The 27,705-nt window shown below is 55.1% G+C and overlaps 1 protein-coding gene across 1 annotated transcript; it reads left to right on the top strand.

Moving 5' to 3' along the window:
- Positions 1–327: 327 nt before the first annotated feature.
- MAP2K1 (mitogen-activated protein kinase kinase 1) lies at positions 328–27,180 on the top strand (the record flags this gene model as incomplete). Its single annotated transcript, NM_001082629.1, is given in 10 exon segments — positions 328–538; positions 1,675–1,821; positions 8,402–8,479; positions 9,031–9,082; positions 19,118–19,242; positions 22,475–22,676; positions 23,063–23,127; positions 26,134–26,195; positions 26,527–26,572; positions 27,067–27,180. Coding segments are annotated over 10 exon segments (1,102 nt in total), but the record flags the coding sequence as incomplete, so codon positions are not given.
- Positions 27,181–27,705: the final 525 nt, after the last annotated feature.

Raw genomic sequence — 27,705 nt, forward strand, 5'->3', positions numbered from 1 at the left:
CAGTTGTGATTCAGTTTATAGCTGGTTTGGTTTTAGTTCAGTGATCTGGGGAATTTTACTTTATGTATGGTAAAGCCTTACTAATAAAACCAACCGTATAAATGGGACTTCTAAAACAGATTAAAGAGGCTCATTCTGGAGTTTGTAGAATCTGTGGTTTCTCTCATGGATTTGTAGTAGTTCCTTCATTCCACACCCAGGGTAGGTGTGTTGGGGTGAATCGTGGGGCAGAGGCCTTCTCTGGGCCTCTCCATGGTGGGGCGGCCTCCTGAGCTGGTTTCACTGGCACTGGCGCTGACGCTGGGCTGTGTCACCTTCTTGGGGCAGGACCAACCTGGAGGCCTTGCAGAAGAAGCTGGAGGAGCTGGAGCTTGACGAGCAGCAGCGGAAGCGCCTGGAGGCCTTCCTCACCCAGAAGCAGAAAGTGGGAGAGCTGAAGGACGATGACTTCGAGAAGATCAGTGAGCTGGGAGCCGGCAACGGCGGCGTGGTGTTCAAGGTCTCCCACAAGCCGTCCGGCCTGGTCATGGCCAGAAAGGTGAGTTTGTCTCAACCAACAGGTCATGAAACCATCACCTGGACGAACCGGGGGCCGGAAGCAAGCCTTCTCACTCAGTAACTTTGTGCATGAATTTCGAACTCCTGTTATCTGTCAGATTATGGATAAGCAGGCTAAAGTGTGTGAGTGTATTAATTGCCATAACTCGGTCTCGGAAGTAGGTGACCCTTCATTAGCTGTCTGTGTGCCCAGGAAAGGATGCCGGGGGGCCTGCTGGTCATTTATCTAGCACCAGAGAAGCTGCTTTGAGTCTCTTGGCCCCAGTGACACACACAACACTGAGTTCCAGTTGTCCTTGCCAGCGGCTCCTCTCACTCTCCCTGCAGTGCAGTGTCTGAGCCCCCCACCATGGCGTCAGTCCTCAAGCTGGACGTCCCCTCCTGTCTGCCCCTGGCGCTCCTCTTCCTGCTCCCAAGGGGTTGGGCTCGCCCATGTCTTCCGCAGCACACGCCTTCTGGTTTCTGCCTGTGCTGTTCCTTGTCTCTGTAAGCACTGCCCACCCATCTTCCACGACTACCTTCTGTCTTCTTTTCCGGCTGCTCCAGCCCACGCCGATAGCACTGCTCCTCTCCTCTGACCTCATTGTCCCTGGCACTTTGTCCAGTCTGAATGTTGCTAGGTAACCATTTGATGTGTCTGTCACTTCCCTCCAGCTGGAACAGGGGGCAGTGTTTGGAGACATACGTAGCATCTGAGGTCTTTGGTGAATTTCAGCCACACCAGGCCCCTGAGTTCAAGGGGGAATCTGCGGGGCAGCTTAAGAGAACGCCCCCTACTTCCTCCAGCCCTCCTGCCCTCACAGCCCGTGAATGGCAACCACATCCTCAGGGCCAGTTTTCTCTTCCCTCTCAGCTCCACTGGTCCCTTTGGGTTAATCCTCCCAGCTGCTGTTGACCATGAGCGTGGCTCCCAGGAGCAGAGGCGCAGCCACGGTGACAGCACCTGCCTTGATATGTTGACACTCAGTACTTTGAGCAGAAATTTGTTTGTGAAAACTTGGTCTGTTTCTCCTCCCCTCTCTTAAACAGGAGTAAATGCTTAAGAAAGATGGTTCATTCCCCTGTACCCATGCATCCACCCATTTCTTCTTCTTCTTCCCAATTTTCTTTCCCCAGCTTATTCACCTGGAGATCAAACCTGCTATCCGGAACCAGATCATAAGGGAGCTGCAGGTTCTGCACGAGTGCAACTCCCCGTACATCGTGGGCTTCTACGGGGCATTCTACAGCGATGGCGAGATCAGCATCTGCATGGAGCACATGGTATGTGGCCTGCAGAGCAGTGGCCAGCTGCTGTCTGGGGGCATCAGGCAGCCTGGGGCAGACTTGAATATTCACCAGAGGACAGACTTTTTCCTGGGTCCCTGCCTTCCTGCAAAGGGGTATCCCCGGGGCTGCGCTTAGTGCATGTCTCCCTGTGTTTTCCTCTGCAGAGGATTCTCAGATTATGACGTGGGTAAAATCTGGTTACAATGTAGTTCATGTAGTGCTGTGTGCTAGGTACAAGGTCCTGGGGTTATGAAGATGAGTGAAACAGCCCTTATCTTCAGAGAACTTTTTCTATTTAAGATTTATTGATTCGAAAAGCAGAGAGAGAGAGAGAGAATCGTTCGTCCACTGGTTCACTCCTCAGGAGCCAAGAACTCCATCCAGGTCTCCCATGTGGGTGGTAAGGACCCAAATTGCTTGGCTGTCTTCTGCTGCTCCCCAAGCAGAATCCAGAGAACTGGATTGGAAGTGAGCAGCCAGGAGTGGAACCAGAGCTCCGATAAGGGATGTTGGCGTTGCAAACAGAGACTTAACCTGCTGCGCCACAACCCCTGCCCCTTGCAGAGTATGTATAATCCACTTGAAGGACAGCCTGTGGGGTTTCTTTCCGTGTGGAGAGACATAATCCCACCTGATGCACATGTGGGGAGGAACTGACCTTGTAGGCAGGTTACACGGACGTGACCTGCCGTCCTGGAGTCCCTTCCTCTTCAGCAGGGACAGTAACAGTGTTAATACGGATCGTGATAAACTGACGTTTGCCAAGTGTATGTCCAGGATCCCTCCTGGAGTTCACATCCCGTGGTTCTAGGGTTTTCGGCACTTGTGGCCAGCCAGGTCTCTCATCCACGTGGGTCTGGCTTCACAAATACTTGTTTTTAGTCCACAGGCCGTGTGAAGTGCCCCATGAACTACCGGGGACAGGACTTGGGGGGGCCGGGTGGTGTGTGGAGAAACCCTGGGAGGAGCAGCGTCTCTGCCCCCAGAGCTTTTCATGGGCTGCATGGCTGTGTTCCAGCACCTGCCAGGCTGCTGAGTGAGGGCTGTGAGTGTGGACCTAAGAGCTACTGAGCACGAGGCGTCAGTCTGCTCAGTGTTGACCGTGGTCTGTTCCTTCGGTGAGACCCCACTGGAATAGAGCAGTGTGCTCCCAGTTGTCTCACACTGACCTGTTGTGAGCTCCTGAGGGGGTTTCCGTTCTGGAATGCTTCTTCAGTCTGCATTCTTAGCCTTGGGTACATCTGTTCAGCTTTGCCATGTCCCCTGTTCCCCCAAGCCTTCCTCGCTAGGACAAGGTGACATTGGGCAGGACAGGGCTGCTTTTCCATAGTCTTGGCCAGTTTCCTGTCGCTGCAGGTCAGTGTCTTTCCCATGGATTTGGCTCTTTGGGAGGAGATGCTCCCACACAATCCCCGAAGCAGAAGGCCTCTCTGGAGTTGCCCTGGGGAGCCTGAACCTGGAGAACTGGCCGCCAGAGGCAGGGAGCACACTGCAGCAGCTGGTGGCTTGAGGGGTGCAGGGGGCGGGGGTGTTGACTGGGTGACAGTGGCTAGGATGGGGGAAGGCCTGATTAGCCTGGAGCCCAGTGAGAGAGTCGTGTCTTAGGGCCAGTGGTAGGGCCTCTGTCTCAGTGTATCTGGGTCATGGGGGCGGCTGGAACAGTCTGTTAATGTGATTGGAGAGGCTCCCAGCTGCCGTAGGGGCCAGATGGGACAGTGGTGGAAGCAGTTGTGGCCTGTGAGTGGCCTTCTGTTCCATCCCTGGGTGCTCTGACCCCTGCTCTGTTCCCTGTGTGCCTGCACCGGCTGTCCCTGGTGGGAGAACTCCCTGGCCGCTGCCTGCCGCTGTTCTCGGGTTTGCTGCTCGCTTTGGCGTCAGCACTGGCAGGTGGTGTTCTGCAGAGCGCTCTGTTCCACAGCTCACTCCTCTGGTGCTGTGGTCTGCTCTGTGTCACAGCCTTCGCTGGGTGTTCAGTGCCAGCTCTGTCTTATCCAGCACTTTATTGTGAACATTTTCAAGTGCACAGAAGGCCGAAGGAAGTATGTAGTGTCTACCTATAAACCCACCACCTGGAGTCTGCGCTGTGTTGTATTTACCCGACCACATATTGTCCATGCATTGCTCTAGTCGTTTTCTTCTTTTCTTTGTCTGAAAGATTTATTTGTTTGAAAGGCAGAGTTACAGAGAGGGATAGGCAGACACAGAGAGAGAGGGAGAGAGATCTTCCATCCACTGGTTCACTCTGCAAATGGCCGTAAAGGCCAAGGCTGGGTCAGGCTGAAGCCAGAAGGTGGGAGCTTCATCTGGGTCTCCCACGTGGCGCAGGGAGTACTTGGGCCATCTCCCGTTGCTCCCCCAGGTACCTTACCAAGGAACTGGGTCAGAATTGGAGCAGCTGGGACTCAAACTGGAGCTCCTGTGGGATGTCCGTGCTTCAGGTTGTGGCTTTCCTGCTACGTCACAGCAACAGCTCCTGCTCTGGTCCTTTTAGAGGGATGCATTTTAAAGTAGATCTGTCACGAGTGCTCACTGAGCCCTGGCCTTTCCTAGAAATAAGCTGTGTTTGCAGTGCCCAGTGAATGTGGTGACTCTGGGGAAGTGGGTGCTCCCTCATCAGGGCAGGAACACTTCCATCCTCGGAGAAGTCGGTTCCCGCCCCCCCCGGGGTCTGAGCAGGCGGGGCCCGGGACTCAGAGTTGATGCTTCTCACGCAGCGGGAATAAAAGCTTTTGAGCTGTTATTTTCATCAAGCCTTTGTCTCTTCCATAGAAAACCTTCACAGAAGTACCACGGACTTTGTTAATAATTGGCTTCTAAAAATAAGCACACTTTCGGCAGCTGTAGTTGGTGACAGCGAGTTCTTGGCAGGTTCCCGAAGCAGCATGAAAGGGCTGTAGGGTTTGCTGCAGGGGACTTGGGGCAGTGCTGATTGGCGCTGGCCCCTCCCCTCGTGCCCCTTCAATTGTCAGTCTGCTCAGAGCTCAGGAGGAGGGTGAGGGAAGAGGGCCAACGCTTCTTCCTCTTCAGTAGAAATGTTTACGGGGCCTACTCAGGGAAAGTGAAAAGCAAGACCGCTAGCTGCCTGTGCTCTGCCCAGCAGCCAGGGGTCTGCCTGGGTCAGCCCGAGTGAAATTCATTGCTGAAGTGGAGGAAGTGACCTGAAAACCACAGGGTTGGCTTTTCCACCTTCTCTGAAGCTGATTTGGACAGAGTGGCTTTGTTCTCTTCTAGGTCTGTAGTCTTCCCTGGTGATGAGGCAAAGCTGTGCAAACCGAGCAGCTGCAGCCATATTCCACTGGGGCAGTGTCTTGGAACAAAGTCCCTCTTCCCATGGATGAAGGACATGCTGGGGTGCTGTGGCATGTCTAGGAGCTGCAGGCTCAGGTGTGGTGGCCTGGGCCGTGGTTTGGTCCCGAAGTGGCCACAGGGGCTGTCATGTTGTTAAGGCAGCCAGGAACACGGCATTGGTTTGAGTGCTCAGGGCTCAGCCTGGCTGCTAGCCTGGGCCAAGTCTCCCCCAGGAACTCTGGAAAGTAGCTGTCACAGGGAGTTCTGTCTGGTTCTAGCCCCGTGACTCCTCTCGGTTATCTGCGCCACATGCGAAAGGCTAGGTTGAGGAACAGAGTCTGCTGTGGGCCTTGGTTGCCTCCTGCCCATCAGGTGGTCGTGCCAGGGAGTTTGTGATGTCTGGAAGCCCCGCTGAGGCAGGGGAGCTCGCGTGCTGGTGGAGACTTCCCTGCCTTGGGGAACCCACAGCTGTGCTGGTTCTCTTCCCTTAAGTGGAGTGTCACAGAAATCGATTGGTCCACACTGTTCTTTTTATAAACGTGGAATGTTTTTAAAAGTTGGTAACCTGCTTCTGGCATTGCTGGAGGTCATGGCGCTCGGGAGAGCATAACCTTGATGTGAGTCCTTCTCTAGAAAGAAAGTGGTTTTGTGTCTACCTAACAATGCCTTGGCACAAGCTGGGTGCTCAGGGCCTACTAATTAATTCATAGATGGCATTCTGCGCTCTCATAGATGAGTTCAGTAGTTTAGAAGTGTGAGACATGTACTCTGTAGTAGATAATCTGAACAGGAGGAAGGGAAAGAAGGAAGTTTCATGCAGCAGAAATCCCTGATGGTTCTGTCTAGACCAGAAGTAACCCGCCTTCACGTGTTTTGATTTTGCTCTGTGAGTGTACACGCGCTGTTTAATCTTCATAGCGGTGGGCTCATGCCCTGTCCTTTTGTCTGTCATGTCCACCCGATGGCTGCATGTGGAGACTGGTGTCTGAGGGGACTTCTCTCTGCTCTGGATTTCGCCCGCCTCACGGCTCAGCTTGCATGTCACTCCAGTTTGGAGTCTCTTCCCTGCCATTTTGTCCACAGCTTCATCTGTTCTCCTCGTTCAGCTGTTTGTTGACTGCCTGGTTTCCGAGGAGGATTTCCAGTGTCGTGCCTTTGAATGCAGGAGTGTGTTTTATCTGTGTCTTAGAGAATTTTTCTACCCCTCATCCTTCCACGTCCCTATGCTTTGTGCACAGGTGTTGGATAAGTGACAGGTGATGATGGTAACTGCTTAGGTACGTAGACAGAGTACTTGGAAAATCAGTTTGAGTTTGCTGGAGTTACCTGCCTCTGAGGGTGATGTAAGCTGCTGGTGAGGCTTGCCCTTGCTCCTGCTTTGATGCACTAGGCTTCTCTGAGTGCAGTATTTCTTCTCACTCTCAGGCTCATATGTAGAGTCCCTGAACGTGCGCCCCAGAGTCTGGCTTCACAGCACACCTGCATCCTTTCTTCTGTGGTCCCGTCCGCTCGTTAGCTTCGGTCATCTCCTTGCCAGCCCTGCCCCTCTTTCTCTGCTGCTGCGGGGCTTGTCTGAAATAACGCCCAGGTTGCATTCCTTGTGCTTCCACATAGCCAGGTCCTGGTTCCTGGCTGAGGCTGTGGCCACAGCTGGCCCTTGCCAGCCTGACCCCTCACCACTGCAGCTCTTCATGCACTCACAGGGCCGGGCCGCCTCGCCCCAGGGGCAGCTTAGAGCAGCTCTGCCTTTGTTTTTTTTTTTTTTTTTTTTTTTTTTTTTTTTTTTTTTTTGACAGGCAGAGTGGACAGTGAGAGAGAGAGACAGAGAGAGAAAGGTCTTCCTTTGCCACTGGTTCACCCTCCAATGGCCGCCGCTGCAGCCGGCGCACCGCGCTGATCCTGGCAGGAGCCAGGAGCCAGGTGCTTTTTCCTGGTCTCCCATGGGGTGCAGGGCCCAAGCACCTGGGCCATCCTCCACTGCACTCCCTGGCCATAGCAGAGAGCTGGCCTGGAAGAGGGGCAACCGGGACAGAATCCGGCGCCCCAACCGGGACTAGAACCCGGTTTGCCGGCGCCGCAAGGTGGAGGATTAGCCTATTGAGCCATGGCGCCGGCTCTCTGCCTTTGGTTTGACTGAGGAGCCCCGACCTGTTCTCTTGCTCCTTCCCTTCCCAAGTGTAGAGGTCAAGCTCATTCTTTGAGGGAGATTTTAGTTCAAATTGTATCCTCCTAGGTGAAGCTAGAATTATCCCTCCCTTACTCTGCATGTCCACGGCTCTTTTCTTTCGTGTTTCTGCCTTTGTTTTATTAGTTAATATGTTTATTGAGAGCAGAACCCGGCTCTTATTCACATATCTGGCCCCCAGCAAACCTGACAATCCATGGTGTTTGGTGGGTTTTGTGGGCTATAGTATTGCTTTTCATGCTATTTCTCTTTGGGTTTTGTTAATTTCGATTTGTTGGGATAACACCAAATAGAAGTTGTGACTTACATGGTAGCGATAAAATGGCTAACAGTTATTGAGCACTCACTCTGTGCAACACATTTTTCTAGGTGCTTTATTTATTTGTATTAGCTTATTTAATCCTTATAACAGCCCTGAATATTATAATAGCCTTAGAATTGTCATCATCCTCATTTATCAGTTGGGTGACTTGGTCAGGGCCTCCTGGATAGAAAGTGGCAGAGCTGGGATTCAGATTTACAGAGTTTACCTCTAGAGCCTGCACACTCGACCATGTGAGTTCAGTGCAGAGCAAGCCTTTTAAAAATGTTTACTATTTATATTTGAAAGACAGAAAAAAGGAGAGTTTGAGAGATCACTCCCCAAATGCCTGCAACAGGACTGGGCCAGGCCAAAGCCAGGAGCCAGGGACATCCATCTGGGCGGCAGGGAGCCGAGTCTGTGGGCCCTCATCTGCTTTTCAGACCCATCAGCAGGAGGCTGGGTCTGAAGTGCAGAGTAGCTGGGACTGGAACTGGAAGTCAGAGATGGGACGTGGGTGTCCCAAGCAGCCACTTAACCCTCTGTGCCGTGACACCCAGTGCACAAACCTTTTTCCTGACCACTGACTTAGTGACTTGTGTAACGATGTCTGTAGGGTTTGAGTTGCTCGCCTCCTGCAGTGTCTTGCACACACGTCACATTTGATGTCTGGAGCGGAGCCAAGGGTGAGCCCTTCACGTTCCCGGAGGCTTGTGAGACTGCCTTTCCTCCTGCAGTTTGACACTTGGAAGGAGAATTGGCGCCGTCGTCACTCAATGGTCTCCTCCTCTTGTTCTTAGGACGGGGGTTCCTTGGATCAAGTCCTGAAGAAAGCTGGACGGATTCCCGAGCAAATTTTGGGGAAAGTTAGCATTGCTGTGAGTATGTTGTGGAGTTTTCCTTCCAAGTTCCCTCTTCATAAGTTAATGAATTGGTGGGAAATGTACAAGGGAAGAAGGCAGGAAGTTTTTTAAGAGAAATGAGATTTTATCATGAGAATTTTCCCTCTGTAGAGTCTGCATATATAATATTCTCTCTTTTGTGAGAATAAGAAAAGTGAATTTCTTCGCATTAAAATCTATGTCAGAAAAAATAGGACAGAGGTATCCAAAGGGATTCCCACTTAGGTGAAAGCAGGCTGCTGTTTCAGATCACAGATTGAGACAAACATGCATTCCTAGGCAGTGGTTTTAGAAATTGATAAAGCTTACAGTAATTGATTTTCCTAAAAATATTCTCTATAAACTGTATAAAAAGATGGTTGCTTCATAAGGCAGGTTAAGAAAACAAACAAAAAAAATGAAATAAAAAACAGAAGGCAGAATTGTGACAGTGGCCGGAGTATTTCCTAGCCCGTTTGGAAGCAGATGGGGCGCGTTCCCGAGCGCTGCGTGTGCGCCCCCCTGCTCCTACGCTGTCTTCCCCGCAGGTGATCAAGGGCCTGACGTATCTGAGGGAGAAGCACAAGATCATGCACAGAGGTAAGCGTTATGTTTGAATTTGTTACGTTTGAATTTGGCTGAAGTCCAGAGTTTGCTGCGTCCTCTCTTGTGTTTGGTTTTGGTGGAAAAGCCTTTCGGCGTGCTTTCAGTCTTTATTACAAGTCCTCGTCCAGTGTGAAGGCTGGGGCAGTGAGCCCCACCCTCTTGGTCTGGATACACTTGTGTTTCTCAGCCGAGTGCCTGCCACAGTCCGTGTCCTGTGCTATTCAGTGGCCCTCTCGGACTTTATCTCCATTCCCAAGAGAGGAAGGTTTCCGCTTAGCCCTGGAAGCAGCAGCTAGCCTTCCCCTCTGCCCGGGCCATCCCGTCCTCCCAGAGCTTTTCTGGCTTCAGCAGGTAACTGTCTTGTGGCATGAGGAGTGGCTCTGTGAGCCGGACGGCTCCCTGCTTAGATGTTTGGGTGTCAGTCAGGGAGGGGAAGAAGGACTCTGTCCCAGGAAGCAGCACCTGCCTGGGCTGGCCCAGCCTCACTGCTCAGCCTCAGACCTGTGCTGTTGGCTGGTCTCCTATGGAAGCCCGGGCGAGTAACGAGCTGTGGAGTGGTAGCGTGCACTGCGGGCTCCTGAGCCTCACCCAGCGAGCAGATGATTCCTAGAAATCTGTGTTAGGGTGTGCACGGGAGACGGCCAGTCTCCCTGCGTCTGCTTCTGGCTTCCATGCCAGTAGGATCTGCCTCTGGTCTAAGTATAGTCTTTGCCAATGAAATTTAAACTCTATTTCTTGTCGTTCTGTCATTGAGGAAACATGGAAAAGAGTAAAGAGCCTTTTTATCTGCCTCAGATTTTTATTCTTATTTGTTTGCTGGAGATAGCCTAATGATTTCTTTTTTTAAAAGGTTTTATTTTTTTGAAAGAGTGATGGTGGGCAGGGGAGGGAGGGAGAGAGAGAGAGAGGGCTAGAAAGAGAGGGAGGGAGGGAGAGAGGGAGGGAAAGAAAGAGAGAAAGAGAAAGAGATATCTTTGGTTCACTAGTTCACTCCCTAAATGGCTGCAACTGCCCAAGCTGGTCCATGCTGAAGCCTGGAGCCTGAAATTCCATCCAGGTCTTCCAGGTGGGTGGCAGACCCTTCTCAGGTGCATTAGCAGGGAGCTGGATCAGAAGTGAAGCAATCAGGACTTGAACCAGTGGTCCAGTATGCGATGCAGGTACCCCAAGCATTGGCTTAAGCCACTGGGCCACAACACTGGCCCCTGAGTGATTATGTCAATTACTCTTTGCTATGGAACAAGGCACGCTGAAAGCTGGTATTTTAAAACACAGATGGTTTGGACTTTCTACCACCTTGTGGGTTGACGTGATTACTCATGCCCTGAGTCTAACGCCCAGGCTTCCCCTGCTCACCTTGGGCCTCCCGGTAGCGAATGTGGGTAAACTCCAACCCTCAAGCACCCTCACACTTCTCAGCCATTCGGTTTGTTAGCATCCTGTTGGCCAGAGCAAATCCCATGGTCAAGTCAGGATCGCAAAGGAAGAGGGAAGACTTCATCTCTTGCTGGAGGGAGCCAAAAGATACTGTGACCCGTTTATTCCAGTGTTTCCCAATGACAAAGTCTGGGATCCAAGTCTTGGCCATACTGCTTGCTTCGTACCCGCGGGTTTGTTTACCTGTGTAAGCCTCAGGAAACTGCAGAGAACGGCCCAGCACGCAGGTTCTGCTTGCTGCTGTGTGGCTGGTGGGCGTGTGGAGGTTTCTGTGGTGTGCAGTGACAGACACAGCCTGGCTTGGACTAAGCCAGCCAGACTTGCTCACGCAAGGGACCCCAAGGAGCTCAGAGAGTCGTTGAAGAGCTGGACCACACACTCAAGCAGAAAAGCAGCTGCCCGCCATAGCCAGCACCACTGTGCTGCTGTGGAGCCTCGTGGCCAGCTAAGCTTAGTCACGCCCGGGGCCCCGCTGGCCGTGCCTGGTGCAGCACCGCACAGGTAGCACAGCATGCCTTCTCCCACCCAGCGCTGGGCACAGGCTGGCGCTCTGCTCCCTCATTTAGCGTGCAAGGCATTGGATGATTAGGGCGGAAGGGGTTTCTAGATCCATGTCCTGCACTGAGTAGAACTGGTTCACAGAAAGAACTTAGGTCCCAGGTTGTTCTGGGGACGGTGCTTTGCTTTTGCACAGCATTCCCTGCAGGCCCCTTCACACATGTTCTCAGGGTCTCCTCGCTCTGACGCGACCATTTCTAGCAATACGGTAGTGTCACCAAGCCGGCAAGGAAGGGAGAGGAAGTGCAATCGTGGTGCTCAGGGGAAGCGTAGTGTTTGCAGGTGCCATTTAGGTACAGTTCTTCCAGCTAGTTCAGGTATCTTTCTACTGCTGCCGGGTACCACTCCTGGTGGGGCCCACTGCCTTGCTTGTCCATTGGCCAGCTCTCTTGCATGCCTGTTGTGTCCATAAAATAGGATTTATTTACTTATTTAAAAGGCAGAGTACAGAGAAAGAGAGAGATTGATCTTCCATCTGCTGGTTCACTCTGCAAATGGCCACCATGGCTGGGGCTCGTCCAAACCGAAACCAGGATCCAGGAACTCCATCCAGGTCTTCCATGTGGATGTCAGGAGTCCAAGCACTTGGGCCATCTTCTGTTGCTTTCCCAGGCACATAAGCTGGGAGCTGGATCGGAAGTGGAGCAGCCGGGACTTGAACTGGTGCCCACTGGGATGCCAGCATCACAGGTGGTTGCTTAACCACTGCACCACAATGCCAGCCCTGTGGCTTTGCTCATTCTTGTGTGGGCTTCACTGGGGCCAGGCTGGACCTCAGAAGCCCCAGGTACATCTAGTCCTTGGCACCCCCAGTCCCAGAGAAAGAACTCCCCTCTTCTAGATCAGTTTTCCAGGGCCAACGCTGTGGTGTAGCAGGTAAATCCACTACCTGGGTTGCTGGCATCCCATATGGGCATTGGTTCAAGACCCAGCTGCTCCACTTCTGATCCAGCTCCCTGCTTATGTCCCTGGGAAGAGCAATGGAAGATAACCCATGAGCTTGGGCCCTGACACCCACATGGAAGACCTGAATGGAGCTCCTGGCTCCTGACTTCATCCTGCGCCAGCTCCGGCTATTGCGGCCATTTGGGGAATGAACCAGCACTCTGTCACTCTGCCTTTCAAATAAATAAATACATATTTCTTTTTAAAAATCAGTGCTCCAACTGCTGGTTGGCCCTGCTTGGAGTATCTGCTCCTGGGCCCACCTGTCACTGTACTTAGGGGTCCAGTGTAGTTTGGTGGCCACCTTGGGCTGCACACCAGCACTGGCGGGGGTTGGGTGGGGTCATCCACAGGGCTACTTGAGGTTGGAGGAGGAGCTCCTTCCAGTGAAAAAGAGGGGTTTGTGGCCGGCGCCATGGCTCAATAGGCTGATCTCTGCCGTGGCTCAATAGGCTGATCTCTGCCTGTGGCGCTGGCACCCCGGGTTCTTGTCCCGATCGGGGCGCCAGATTCTATCCCGGTTGCTCCTTTTCCAGTCCAGCTCTCTGCTGTGGTCTGGGAGTGCAGTGGAGGATGGCCCAGGTGCTTGGGCCCTGCACCCGCATGGGAGACCAGGAGAAGCACCTGGCTCCTGGCTTTGGATCGGTGCGGTGCGCTGGCCACAGCAGCCATTGCAATGGGGGGTGAACCAACGGAAAAGGAAGACCTTTCTCTCTCTCTCTCTCTCTCACTGTCCACTCTGCCTGTCTAAAAAAAAAAAAAGAAAAGAAAAGAAAAGAAAAAAAGAAAAAGAGGGGTTTGTGACGGGGAGAAGGGATAGATGCTGAAAGGCTAGCAGGCTTAAAGACCCAAGTTCTTCCCTGGCAAGTATTACTAACACTGGGTTGGTTGTTAGAAAGACTGTTGGGGTGGGATCACAGGATTATCCAGCAGTTCCGTCTGGCAGCACGGGGCAAGCTGCTCCCAGGCCACCCCGGCCCTGCTGCCTGAGTCCGTATGGCCTGCACTCTCAGAATGGCTTTCAGAGAGAGAGAGAGAGAGAGAGAGAGAGAGAGAGAGAGAGCGAGCCGGGGTCACCATGAACAGTGACCCCACTAGAAACCCTTTCCCGCTCCTATTTCCGAATGCCCAGAGCTCCGCCTGGCCTGTCTCCTTTCACCCGTGATCTTTGTTCCCTCTCCTGCCGAGAAAAGCTAGCCTTCCACAGCTCAGGGCAGACGTTAGCTCCTTTCCCTTTCTTGAGCAGCCAGCGTGGTTTCCCTGCCTGTGGGCGGTCCGCTGGCTTTGTGACAGGCTGCACGTCTGCTCCTCTCCCTAGGTGGCCTGTGGGGAGGATGTGCTTCTTTGGTGCCAGTTTCTTTGGGTAGAAAGGTTATTTTGTGAAATCGCAGGACTTCATCCTGGGCCTCCATTTGCATATCTGTAGAACAGGAGACATCAGAAACTAGAGGTCCTGGAATCTGGGAGCTCTTCCTTCCTTGTCACAGCCCTCTCTCTTCCTCCCCCCTCCTCTCTCCCTGCATCAGGCCATGGCTTTGGCATCCTGTTTGACAAATGCACCGTGTGCTAATGGAAACCAGATCCTGAACTTTCATGGCAGCTGTCAGGACTGTGTGCCTTGGGTCAAGGGAGGAGCAGTGGATTGTCAGCGAGAGGTGCGGGAGGCAGAAAAGGAATGCTTCTCAGCCCTGAGGAGTCTTGGAAGGGGAGGGAGCAGACCTGCCGGCGTTGCTGGGCTTGGCTGTGAGTCTTCAAAGTCGAGGGAGATAAAAATAGCAGCTTGTTAGGGCCTGGCAGGCTGCTCCCAAGGCTCTGTTTGCACTTGGTGCTTCATCAGAAGGAGGTGGGAACAGCACCTAGTTGCAGCACTTGGACTTGTCAAGGAGGATAATGGGCTGGAGCTGAAAAGGAAGCCCTGTGCTCTCCCGCTGACCCAGCCCAGCCAAGAACTATGTTCTCTCTTCAGCCCATTCCAGAAAGCACCCCCTCTGCGATTGGACCGGGAGCGACTCCTTCCCCAGCTATGGCTTTGCAGCACGCCTGCACCGTCTGGGCCCTGGTGATCTGAATTCTGGGGAGGGCAGACCCTGTAGCCTTGGCAGGTGCCATCTGTGGGCCGCCACTGTTGTCCTCTGCACACAGGGCTTTCTCATGCTTGTTTCTCGCTGTTGGGATGGGAGAACACGTGAGAGCCTGGCCCGGTCAGTGCAGGGCTGTTGTGGGCTCTGCTGTGGTCTAGCAAGCTCCCTGTCCTGCTGGGAGGGGGTGGGAGAGAGCTGGGGCCTTCTTTCAGAGCTCTTGGGGAAGAAGTCTGTGTGGGAAAAAGAGGTTGAGGTAAGGCTGATTGAAGAGTTTGGGGTTTTCTCTGAATTTGGATGATCTTTGCTGCTTAATTAGCTCCCTGAGGCCATGGAAAGCTGGAGGCGGCTCTGGGGAGGGGATTTGTCTTATCCGGGTCAGCTCCCTTTCTAAGGAGCTAAGGCCCTGCCAGGGATGCTGTCAGAAGCAGAAAGCCACTGTGTGTTTTTTTTGTTTGTTTTTTATAAATCTTGTTTTGCCCCTCCTCCCCCTTTTTATTGAAAGTGGTAACTTGTTTATGCAAAGTAATCTGAGTTTTGCGTTCAGTCTTTGTCACAGGTGAGCCAGAGCCTGGCTGTCCTGTCCCCTCCATGCTTCTCTGTAGGCCCTTGCTCCTTCCTTCCTCCTCTCCTGGTCTGTTTCTTTTTTAGTATTTTAAAAAAAAGTTTTTGATTTATTTGAATGGCAGAGACAGACAGACAGACAGACACAGAGCTCTTCCATCTGCTGTTTTACTCCCTAAATGCCTGCACCAGATGGGGCTGGGCCAGGTCAACTCAGTCCAGGTTGCCCACGTGGGTGGCGGGAGCCAGCATCCTTGAGCCATCACCTGCTGCCTCCCAGGTGCGCGTTAGCAGGAACCTGGAGTTGGAAGTGGAGCTTGGCACTTGAACCCTGGTGCTCAGATGTGGGTGTCCCAAGTGGTGTCTCAGCCACTGCACCTTCTCTTCCATTTCCCTTGCCCACCCCACCACCACCCCAACCCATCTTCGGCCCTCTCTTCTTCCATGCACCCCTTCTTGTGTCTTGCCTTAGGGAATGCAACTTCTTTTAATATTAGCCTCAAGCAAACAGAATGAAGCTTCCTGGACATAGAGGGACACCTGGAGAGCTGCTGTGCACCTTGTCGCCCAGGCAGGCTGGTGCCAGGTCCACGTCGTCGGTGCCCGACATCCCTGTGTTGGTAGTGATGGGGACAGGGACAAGGACTGCGTCCCTTTTACTCACCACTCAGTGCAGTATTCTGTGTGTTGATAGAGTACACGAATGAGGTATTATGTGCAGACCTCTTAAGAGGACCACCAGATGCACAGTAGTTAAACTTCACAGTGTGTGCTCTTGAAAGAAAACCCAGGGGCCAGCGCCGCGGCTCACTAGGCTAATCCTCCACCTTGCGGCGCCGGCACACCGGGTTCTAGTCCTGATCGGGGCGCCGGATTCTGTCCCGGTTGCCCCTCTTCCAGGCCAGCTCTCTTCTGTGGCCCGGGAGTGCAGTGGAGGATGGCCCAAGTGCTTGGGCCCTGCACCCCATGGGAGACCAGGAGAAGCACCTGGCTCCTGGCTTTGGATCAGCGCGATGCGCTGGCCGCAGCGCACTGGCCGTGGCAGCCATTGGAGGGTGAACCAACGGCAAAAGGAAGACCTTTCTCTCTGTCTCTCTCTCTCACTGTCCACTCTGCCTATCAAAAAAAGAAAAGAAAAGAAAAGAAAACCCAGGAGGCTTGGAATAGTGATTATTTTGGGGGCAGAAAATAATCAGAGACGAACACATTTCTCTGTTTTTCTTAAGCCCCGGTTGTTAATTTTTACAGAAAGATTGGTTTCCCATCCGCGTGGTTGCAGTGGCGGAGCAGGAGTGGTTGTCACACCTCAGCGTCCCGTGGGCCTCTTCAGGGAGCCTCTCTGCTCAGGGCCTGGTGGTGGTCTGTGCTTCCTGCAGCACGCAGCCTGGCCCCTGGCTGCAGGGGCTTCTCCCAGCATCACCCCTCTGACAGTGAAGGATCAGAAAGAGACACAGGGCCTGGATGGGGGCTTCAGGAAGTGGAGACGGGCTATCATTGGACAGCCTTTGAGGGTTCTGCTGGGGTGGGTGTGGGGAGCCAGGAGCAGGGTAATCTCCCAGGCTGGAGAGGGGAATTGGAAAGAGGCAATGGCAATGGAAGTGAGAGGGTTGAGGGGACAACACAGGAAATGGGGGGTCAGGGGAGACTGTTAAATGCAGGGCTAGTCAGAGGGGCGGGACAGTCTGAACTGGAGGAGGAACACGTGGAGGGCCATGTAGGGGTGCAGGTGGAGAGGTGAAGGAGCCCCAGAGGACTTAGAAAGCCAGGCCCAGGGGCCGGCGCTGTGGTGCAGTAGGTTAATCCTCCACTTGCAGTGCCGGCATCCCATATGAGCACCAGTTCTAGCTCCTCTTCCAATCCTGCTCTCTGATTATGGCCTGAGAAAGCAGTAGATGGCCCAAGTGCTTAGCCCCCTGACCCACATGGGAGACCCGGAAGAAGCTCCTGGCTCCTGGCTTCAGGTTGGCTCAGCTCTGGCTGTTGTGGCCGTTTTGGAAGTGAACCAGCGGATGCCGTCTCTCCCTCTCACTGTCTGTAACTGAACCTCTCAAACAAATAAATGAAATCTTAAAAAAAGAAGAAAAGAAAAGAAAAAGCAAGCCAGGCCCAGAAACATGGCAAATGGGAGTCAGCAGGCTCTGCAGGGAGGGTCTGCTGGTTGCTGTGCAGACAGGTGGGAGAAGATGCCGGGGACTGGCTGCTGGGGACAGAGTGTAGGTGCCAGCAGAGGTCAGGGCTTGAGAACGGGTTGGGGCAGGGAGCGCCTCCTGGCCTGCCGGCTTGGGCAGCATGCTCTGGAGTTGGGTCCCCGGCTTCTCCTTGCCAGGCCTTCTCAGTAACCTGCAGGGCCCCCAGGACCTGCGGCCCCTGTGGAGAAGCCCCTTGGGCCATTCCTTGCCTCCTCTCCCACCCCCTGGATCTGCACAGCCTCCCAGGCTGCTGTTCCTGGGTGGGAGGGAGAAGCTGGAGCTGACAGCGGGCGAGGGAGGGAAGCTGCCGCATTATGTAAGTTTGACAAGAGGCAGCCTGCGTGCCGTGTGACTGGAAAGCAGATGGCAGGCACAGCTAAGGCGTGCACCTGGGGAGGAGGGTTCCCTGGTGCTGCCCCCATGGTAGCCATTCGTGCCCACCCTTCCTCGGGCTGGTGCTCGTCTGCATCATGTCGGGAGCTGGGGTCAGCACTGCGGTGTCGGTGGTAGGACGAGGTGACTTGCAGCAGGCTGGGCATCGCGCCGGGGCCAGGGCTGCATTCCGGCCCCCTGTCTCTTATTCTGAAACAAGGCCTAGCAGATCACATCTAAACAGACAACTGGGAACGTTTGGCGTGGTCAGGGGCTCAGGGCATTGAGGTTCAGCTTGGGGATGAGAGGCTGTGGTGCCTAGAGGCAGGTGGCTGCCATCCTTGCCAGGCCCAGCAGGTGTGTTGCAGGCCCCGCTCTTCCACCCTCAACACCCGACCTCTAGGGCTGTGTCCCAGGCTTGGCTTGTGGGTACTTCCGGATGGGGACGAGTGCCTCGGACAAGCAGCTGCCCCCTCTTTCCTTAGGTCCCTGGGAAGCCACACGAGCCGCTGTCTGTCCGGGTCATTGATTAATGTCCTTCTGTCACATTAAAGCTAGGCAGGATAACCTTGGGGACTTGGTCAGTTTGTTCCCTGCTGTCTCCTGCAGGAAAGGGGAGGAGCCAGATGCCTTGGGAGGCTCTGAGGGCCTTGGGGCTGCAGGGGGACTAGGAAGGGTCTTGAATCCTGGGCTCCTCATTGGGTGTCCCCGGGAGGCCGTGGCGAGGGATGGTGGCTCAGGCTCTGGAAGTCTGCCTCAGTGGCTCTGTGTGTGTATGTGTGTGTGTGTGTGTGTGCGTGGGGGGGGCATGTGGCCATCACTTACCCGGGCCTCATGGCACTGAGGGTGGATGGAGGGAGGCGGAGCCGAGGGGACTTTCTGGGATACCCGAGGGAGTTGCAGGGTTGTTTTGTTTTATTTTGTTTTTCAATTTTTCCTGGAAAGATACTTCAGTAGTCTTGTTAGATTCAATTTAAGAATAAGTAGCATCTGTATGAAAACGTCCAAAGGAAGCAGTGGGATGTTAGTGGTGGCCCTGGTGAGCAGCAAGGACGGAGGCTTGGATGTGTCTGATTTCCCAGTGTCCTACGGGGTCTGTCCTGTGCGGGCTGTGCTGTCTGCGTCGAGGGTTTCACCCCTGGACTTGCCTGCCCGTGAGTGAGTCTACTACTTACCAATGCTGCCCACTGCGCCCTGGCCCTTCACCAGGCGCCCTGCCTGTGGGCAATGGTAATGGCCCTGGCTCGTCCACTTTGCAGGGCAGTTGTGTGAATCAGAGGGGACAGTGGGAGGAGAAACAGGTGGCAGGTGGCCTCTCTGCAGGCGGGGGCCCTGTGGCTGGTATGTGTGACGGCCAGTGGGCATAAGGGCTGGCTGGTGAGTGAGTGCAGGGAGGGGCTGGGCCTGGTGCTGGGGTGCTGTGCTGACCCAGGCCTCCGCCACCAACAGGGTGGATGTGGCTCTGGGGCCTGCTGGGTAAGTGATTTCAGCCCACCCCTGGCTCACGTGTTCCTAAGACAGAGGTCAAGGATAGGAGCTCTCCCCCAGCCCCACCCCTGTGGCCATGGCAGGTTTGTGTCTTGCCAGTTGGGGCTGCTGAAGCAACAGACTTTGAAGCCTTGACTGTTCATGACGGCCTCTCCCTGTGTGTCATCTGGCCAAGACTGTTTTCCCGGAGCATGGAAATCTACTGGCCTTCTGCCACACATCCACACCACTGAGCATGTCACCTCCGCCAGTCCTTCCTCCACCCTCATGAAGGCGGGGAGACAAGAGGCCGTGGGGTCCCGCGTCTGCAAGCGGAGGCGCCTGTCCCGCGGGGCTGCTGTGCCTCACCCTGGTCTGCCTGCCGCCGCCCCCTCACTGCTGCTTTCTCTTCCTCACAGACGTCAAGCCCTCCAACATCCTGGTCAACTCCCGCGGGGAGATCAAGCTCTGTGACTTCGGGGTCAGTGGGCAGCTCATCGACTCCATGGCCAACTCCTTCGTGGGCACCAGGTCTTATATGTCGGTATGAACAGCAGGGGCCGATTCCCCAGCTTCCTGTCCAGTTGGGGATGGCAGCCAGGCTCCAGTCCTGAGTGGTGGTCAGGGGCCAAGAAAGGAGGGCTAAGGCACAGTGCCTGTTGCTGCCCCCCACCCAAAACCCCTCCCCCACTTTGTCACAGCGAGGCGGGGGGAACCGGTGTGCCTGGGCCCCTGCCTCACCTGCAGGACTTGGACCTTTGTGGGCATGGAGCTGAGCTTCTGTCTGGAGACAGTGAGCTCCCTGCCCTGTGGACATCTCCACCCAGTTGTCCTCGTCCCCTGCCGTTCTTATTTGGCCAGCATCCTCTCGGGGTCTGCCCTCCTGCCCCCAACCCCACTGGGCCCTGTTGCCACTAGCGTGCTGTGCCCACACCTGGGGCAGCACCTGTGTGCACTCTGCCCTCCCTGTACTAGGAGCTCCTTGGGGACAGGGCCAGGCAGAGGTTAATCAAGTGTGTGTGTGGGGGGCAGAAGGCATATGGCTGAGGACAGCTGGGAATGGTAGAGACCGGGGCCAGGTGAGTGCTGTGACGGGGCAGGGGTGAGCCATCAGTGGAGTGGGGGGGGGGTCAGGCACACGTGTGTGGGGTGGCCTGTGTTCTCTGTCAGCCCTGTGGCTTCCTCCCCTCCTCTCCCCTGATCCATGCTGCTGTCCTTGTGGCAACGATTGCTGTTCTTGTTTCAGAAGTGAGGAGGGTGAGATTCTGGCAGCGAACTTTGTGAAGGGGAGTGGGTGGGGCAGGCGCTTGGCACAGGGTGCAAGATGCTCCTGGGGCTGCTTCGTGGCACTCCGTAACAGTGTGCCTGGGTTTGGGTCCCAGCTCCGCTGGGGTGGTGCATCCTGGGAGGCGGCAAGTGGTGGCTCCTGCGGTTGGTCCTGTTGTCCATGTGGGAGACGGGATTGAGTCCTGGCTCCTGACTTCAGCCTGGCCCATCCCTGGCTGTTGTGGGCAGTTGGGGAGTGAACCAGTGGACAGGAGAGCTTTCTCTCTTTTTTAAATTAAATGGAAATAAATAATTAAAAACTAACATTACCAAAAGAAAGCATTTTAAGGAAAAAAGGCTTGGGAGCCAGCACTCTGGCATAGCAGGTAAAGCTGCTGCCTGTGGTACAGGCATCTCATGGGGCACTGGGTTCAAGTCCTGGCTGTTTCACTTCTGATCCAACTCCCTGCTAATGCACCTGGGAAAGCAGCAGAAGGTGACCCAAGTGCACCCACGTGGGTGACCCAGAAGAAGCTCCTGGCTCTTGGCTTCAGATTGGCCCAGCTCTGGCTGTTGCAGCCATTTGGTTAGTAAACCAGCAGATGGAAGATCTCTATCTCTTTGTCTTTCCTTCTTTTTCTCAATAACTCGCCTCTCAAATAAACAAATAAATCTTAAATAAAGATAAAAGCTTTATTTAATGCACCATTTTAAAAAAGATGTTTATTTTAAATTGATTTTCATCTACTTGAAAGGTAGAATGACAGAAAGACTGAGAGAGATTTGCATCCGCTGGTTCACTCCCGAAATGGTCACAACAGCCAGGGCTGGGCTTTGCCAAAACTAAGAGCCAGGAGCTCCATCTCGCTCTCCCAGTTGGGTGACAGGGCCCAAGTACTTGAGCCATCATCTGCTGCCTTCCAGGATGCATTTTGCAAGAACCTAGATTGGAAGTGGAGTAGCTGAGACTTGAACTGGCTTTCCTGGATGGGATGCAACACAGTGCCTACCCCACGCTCATAGTTGTGGAAGTTCATGTCCAGAGTCAGGCAGCCCTAGCTCTAGTGAGGACCAAGCGTCACATGGCAGGAGGTGTGGTGTGAGCGTGTGTGTAAGTCTGTGGAGCTCCTTGGAAAGCCACGAGGACTTTATCGAGGGGTTCCACCCTCAGGATTCCATCTGACGCAGCCACCACCCAGAGGCCTCTCCTCCAAACCTCGGAACTGGATTAAGGTTCCACCCTCTCAGTGCTGGTCACGTAAGACTTTGGGCACCGAATCCCTGATCTCAGAGAAACAAATGTTCAAACCATAGCCCTTGCCAGGCAGGACTGAAAGCCGCCTTGCCAGCTGGCGCTGTGCACAGCCAGCCCTCCCTCGCCTCCCGGTGAGGGAGTCCCTGCCAGGCCTGCATTCCTCCTGCTGGCCACCCTGATGGCCTCCACCCTCCCTGTCTCCTCACTGCGTCTTCCCTACGTGGCTGATAGCCAAGCAGCTGTTAGCCCCGAACTGCTCGGCCTACCTCTCAGGTTCAGAGTCAGCGGACAGGCAGTGGGCCTTATTGATCCAGGATTAGTGGTTTATGTCTTTGTGGTTAGAAGGTCAGTTCCAAGATATTCCAGTGTTAGTGAGAAACCCTATGGGAGGAGTTAATTTGCTGTCTAAATAAATATACCTCAGTGAGAATAGTTTTTCTTAAAATTCTTGAAATACATGTGGTATTTCAAGTGATGCTTTTGTGTAGTACAACTCTGTGTGTGTTTTTTTCTGTTGGGTCTGTCCCACCAATGTCAATCAATCTTGGCAATACATAGTCTAGGATTTCGTTTCACTTGCCCTCTCAGCAACTAGTAAGTGGCATGGGCATTTTGCTCCATTGCTATCACTATTACCACTGTCAGCTGCAGCCCCATTTTACAGGTGAGGAAGCTGAGGCTCGGGATCTCATAGTTTAGAAACCCCAAAGATGGGCCTTGAACCCCAGGCCCATTTTTTGCTCCCCAGTCTCAGGTTCATAGGGATGGAGCTTCACTAGATGCCAGCCCAGTAGGGCTGTCCGATCTGCACCGCCAGCCTCCTGGACCGTGCGCTGACGTCCCTCTTCCAGCGCGCGTTGTGATGGAAGGCTGGCTAGTGTGTCCGTGCTGCCAGACGTCCTGGTTCAGACTTGGTGACAGGATGAACCTCTCGCACGGGCTGTGGACAGGTTGCCTTGCACTACAAGACTGCAGCCAGGCTAGATGAAGCTGGAACACTGGCGTGGTGTAGCAGCCAGGGCCCAGCAGTCAGCTCTGCCAGTTCAGGGCAGCCCAGGGGCAGATAGAACCCTGAGGAGGGGTCCGAGCGGCAGAGCCTGCGAGGGTTGGTTTGGGGGCAGGTGCGAAGCCAAATTCAAGAAACTGGTTGATGCTGCTGAAGCAGCCCCGAGAGGACGGGACGGGAGATGTGGGCCTGTGCCCGTGCCGGGCCCAGCTTAGCTCAGGTGGTCTTGTCTGTGTCTCTGTCCTGCAGCCCGAGAGACTCCAGGGGACACACTACTCTGTGCAGTCGGACATCTGGAGCATGGGGCTGTCCCTGGTGGAGATGGCGGTGGGGCGGTACCCCATCCCGCCCCCCGACGCCAAGGAGCTGGAGCTGATGTTTGGGTGCCAGGTGGAGGGCGATGCGGCCGAGACTCCGCCCAGGCCCAGGACCCCTGGGCGGCCCCTCAGCTGTGAGTGGCCTGGTGTGTCCCAGCTTGCGTTCCGGGAGAGCCGGGGGTTTCTGGAAGGCTGGCTCTGCGTCATCGGCCCAGACAGGGACCCTGCGCTGGGTGCTGGGCGGGGGCCGGGTAGGGAGTTCCCGTGGTGGCCAGCAGCTTCCTGCCATTGGTTGGGTCCCCACCACGCCCTAGCTAGCACTTTCTGCACATCACCTCACCTGAGCTGCTGTGGTAGGTAGATCTTCTGAGATTACAGTTCACACGACAAATCCCAGGCCGTGTGCCTTTGTGAATCTGCACCTGTGTATCGTCCCTGCCCCTGTTGGGGGTCCCAGGCTCCGTGCCCAAGCCCTGTCTGTTTCTGAGAAGTGTTTCCTTTCTCTTTCTGGCATGGACAGCGTATGGAATGGATAGCCGGCCTCCCATGGCGATTTTTGAGCTGCTGGATTACATCGTCAATGAGGTGAGTGCACCCTGCCCTCTCGGAGTTGCTCCTCCTAAGAAAACACCCATGGTTGAGCTGACGGGAATCCTGCGGGTAGCTGCCCACGTGGGCCGCAGGGATTCCGTGTTCTGCTGCGTGTGCCATGCTGCTGGAGCTGAGAGGCCGATTTAGAACCTGCAGGAATCCCGTAGGGTCCCTCCTGCTCGCTCAGACTCGGGAGCCCCCAGCTTTCCCACTTGACCAGGCTTTCTTGCGTACTTGCTGTGTCCCGAGGACTGCGGGCAGGGGTGGGAGTAGAGCTGGGGTCCAAAGATGGAGAAACAGAAGCCCCTCGCCTGGCAGGCTGTGGAGAGGAGGCCAGGCGGACGCGTATGTAGCTGCTATGCAGTGTTTTCTCCTGGAAATGCCACCAACAAGCTGTGAGCAGAGGGCTTTTGTCCCACTGGGAAGATACCCACATCCCCTTCAGCACTCTTGGCTTCAGAGCCCAGCTCCTGATTCCAGCTTCTGCCAAGCAGCCCCGAAGGCAGTAGTGAGAGCTCAGTTGGCTGGATTTTTGCATGGGAGACCTGGCTTCAGCCTGGCCCAGCCTTAGCTGTTGCAGGCATCTGGAGAGTGAACCAGCAGGTGGGAGCCCTCCTTTTAGGTTTCTCTCAAAGAAAATTTTGAAAACCATGAATGTAAAATTGAGTACAGAAACAGGGACTATATCCACCATACCCTGTGTGAAGAGAGCAGATTATTACAGTGTGTGCACTGTGGTCAGTTCCTTGTGAAAGATCCACGTCTGTACACACGAGAGCACTTCAGAAACAGGGAAAATGAAGTTAGGGGCTGGCATCCCCTGGGAGTGCCAGTCCCAGCTGCTCGACTTCCGATCCAGCTCCCTGCTAAGGCCTCTGGGAAAGCAGCAGAGTGCTTGGGCCCCTGCACCCATGTGGGAGATCGGAAGAAGCTCCCGGTTTTGGCCTGGTCCAGCACCAGCTGTTGAAAGAAAAGAAAAATTAAAAGTACAAACTGTTTTGTGCAAGAAATGGCATAGGATGTGGAAATTGCTTATTATGAGAACACTGCTAGAGTTCCAAATATTTTCATACACCAGAATAAACTCAGTTTTAATTTCATGTTTCTGTGAACTTTTAGAAGCACCCTTGTACGTGCAATAAAGTCTGGAAATTAATAAGACAGTGGTTATTTTGGAGTGAAACTATTGACGAACCACAAGTTTCTTCTTGCGTGTTGCTGCTGGCTGACTTTAATGCAAAGACAAGCATTGTTGGTGAATTGTGTACTTGTATGCCATTGTGTGTAAATGAAAAAGGGATAGATAAGACACTGCTTGGGGCTCCTGGCTTCAGAGCAGCGTGATGCGCCGGCTGCGGCGGCCATTGGAGGGTGAACCAACGGCAAAAGGAAGACCTTTCTCTCTGTCTCTCTCTCTCACTGTCCACTCTGCTTGTCAAAAAAAAAAAAAAAAAAGACACTGCTTGGGACACCTGCATCCCATATTGGAGTATCTGGCTCTGCTCCGATTCCAGATCCTGCTAATGTGTGATGTGCGACCTGGGAGGCAGTGGTGATGGCTCACGGCGCTGGGCTCCTGCACCCACGTGGGAGACGTGGCAGTGCTGGCGTGTAGGGAGTGAACCAGCCTCTCGGAGACAAAGCACGGGGTCTGCAGGGAGTAGGACGTTGTGCAGGAGCTCGAGGTGCTCGGAGGTGGAGGGGGCGTGTCTGGAGGAGCTGGGCTGAGGAGTCTGGACAGGGCCAGCGCCCCTGGCCACGGGGAGAGCCGTGGCTGGCTGGAAAGCCTGGACGAGTTCTGGCAGTTTGGGAGGCAGCTGAGGCCCGAGTTGGCTGCCGTGTAGGACCACAGGGTTGGCCCCAGCCTCTTCCTCAGGAATGAGATTCTGCACTCAGCATTTTCACAAACTAGGCCCGGGGCTGCATGGGGCAGCGTGGCCTGGGCTCCAGGGCCCCGGGACCATTATGGAAAGGCTCAGGAAGGTCCCCCTTGTCCACTGCAGACCCAGCAGGCCGCAGGCTAAGCCATCCCTGGCACATGTTCCCTGCCACTAGGGGTCTGATTTATGTCTGCACAGCTTTGTGCTAAGCACCGTGTGTGGCAGCTCAGGTCTGGTCCCTGCTGCCCCCGGGCTTCGGCCTGCAGAGCAGGTCAGGTTTGCGCAGTCAGGATAACGCCCTCAGCTGGTGCCTGGGGGAGCCCTGCGCTTAAGTGTGCACCTGCTGCTCTCCTGGGGCACCGTGCGCCTCTCCCACATCCTCACCTCCATTCCAACTTCGCACAGGTGAGGAGACAGGCTCCTCCTGCTGTACCCAGCCCCCTCCCCACTCCCTTGGACAGTGCCTGCAGGGTGGGACTCGCTGGGTTCTGGGCCTTGGCCTTCGCTCAGACTTCAGAGGCCTCAGGGAGGAAGGCTGTGCCTTCCTGTAGAGGGTGTCAGGGTCTCCGCTGTTGATGTGGGGCTGGACGGCCGCTGTGCCTGGGGGCTGGCTGCTCCCCAAGCAGACTCTGCTGCGGTGTGCAGGCCCCCTCTTTGGGACCAGCCCTGCACCCACTCGTGTTTCAGCTGTCCTCTGCCTTGCCGGGGCTCAGGGCTTAGGAGGGGATCTTTTCTCCTGCTTGCGTGTGCAGGCGCTGGCAGGGCTGGGCTCTGCGTGGTGGCTTGCACGTGCGCCTAGCTGCTGCTGCTGGTTCCCGCCCCATGCCCCACTCCAGGGTTTTCGGTTGTAGTCAGAGCTCCAAAGGCAGCGCCTCATCTCACGGGAGGAAGATCGAGGCTCAGGGAGGAAGAGTGATTTGCTTTAAGTCACCAGGCAAGTGAGTGCTGGACACTTGACCTGGTCCCAGTCCTGACTGTGCTAAGTGCTATACTGCAGTTCCAGCACAGTGGCCAGCAGCTCCCCCTGGCTGGGCAAAGGCAGTGCTGTGCAGGGCGGGCGGGACGGGGAGATGGCTGGAGCGGGAGCCCACGCGTCTCACAGCTTCACCTTTCTCTGCAGCCTCCTCCGAAACTCCCCAGCGCAGTCTTCAGCCTGGAGTTTCAAGATTTTGTGAATAAATGGTAAGTCGGCTCCCCACCTCCCCTGGGAGCCCCAGCTTGGCCTCTGTTGGGGATGTGCGTACACACAGACACACCCCTTCTGGCAGAGTGTGGGGACCTACAGGATGTGTTTGGCTGCAGCTGCTGCCCTGGGCACTTGCTCTCCGGGCACTGGCATGTTGCTTTTGGACCTCAGTGTGATTAAGAAGGGGTGGCCTTCCGAGTGCAGGCCATTGTGCTAAGAAAGGGAAGAGGCGGAGGCCCGGGGACCTCCTCAGCCTGCGGCGTGCGGGGAGGTGGGCCAGAACCAGTGCCAGGCAGTGGCTCTCACCCTGTCTTGTCTTTTTTGAAGCTTAATAAAAAACCCCGCCGAGAGAGCAGACTTGAAGCAGCTCATGGTGAGTGCATTTATTTCAGATCCTTAGATCCAGTCCAGTGCCTGTCGATTTGTGTTCTGTCCCCCCACACCCCGCCCCAGCCACCCACCTGGGGCCTCCTGAGCCCATTCCTGCTGTGCCCTGACCCCTGCGGGCTGCCAGGCCCCAGCCGCCTCTACCCTTCATGGGGTGAAGGAAAAGCCAGTGCTCCCCTGCCCCAGTGAGACCAGAGAGGGCCTCTCCCCGGCCCCCCAGCACCAGGGCCTCTCTACCCTGACCTGCCTCCTCTGTTGGGTGGTGGGGAACGGGAAGGCGCTCCTGTGGGCCCCCATGGCCTTTCATGCTCCAAGCAGTGGCCCAGGCCTCAGAGCTGCTGCCGCTGCCGCCCTGACTCCACTGCTGCTCAAGGGCGGCTCCAGGGGTCTTTCAGGTGCAGCCCGCGCTCCACCCCGCAGCCTCTTGGGTCTTCCTCTTGGCTTTGTGACCGTTTCTTCTCCCTGTCGCCTTGCGTGCAGGTTCATGCTTTTATCAAGAGGTCTGATGCCGAGGAGGTGGATTTTGCTGGTTGGCTGTGCTCCACCATCGGCCTTAACCAGCCCAGCACGCCGACGCACGCGGCCGGTGTGTGAGCACGGGGCGTGGCGTGGAGCCGACCCCCGCCCAGCGGTCTTCTTCCCGTGCTTGTCCCTGTTCAGGCGCACATTTCACCTGTGACAAAGGATGAGGAACACAGCATGTGCCAAAACCTCTTGGTGTCATTCTCTCACTGTCTCTATCCTTAATACTGTCGTTACTCCCGAGTGGACTGGCTTTGTGCTTGGGGCTGTCTGAGTGTGCTGGTGATCAAAACTCGTGCCAGGCTTCACAGTGAACCCTCTGGCAAGTGTGCGTGCGGCCCCACCTCTGTCCTGGGTGGGGCTCACGCCGGCCACGCCTTCTCCGTGTGAGTGGGCACCTGGCGGCCCTGCGCAGGGAGTGCATGAGAAGCATGCTTTGCTGCCGTGGAATGAGCGCCAGAGTGGACATCTTGTCACCTTCCTACTGGTCCTCTTGCTTTCTGTGTCGAATTCAGCAGTTCCCATCCAAATCCAGCCAGAGCCCCTCACTGCCAGGCTAGCTGGGCTCCCCAGCCTGTCTCCCGGGACGATGTGTAG

Source organism: Oryctolagus cuniculus, chromosome 12 (assembly GCF_051225735.1).
Source record: "Oryctolagus cuniculus isolate XC-2025 breed Fujian yellow rabbit chromosome 12, ASM5122573v1, whole genome shotgun sequence".
NCBI lineage: Eukaryota > Metazoa > Chordata > Mammalia > Lagomorpha > Leporidae > Oryctolagus > Oryctolagus cuniculus.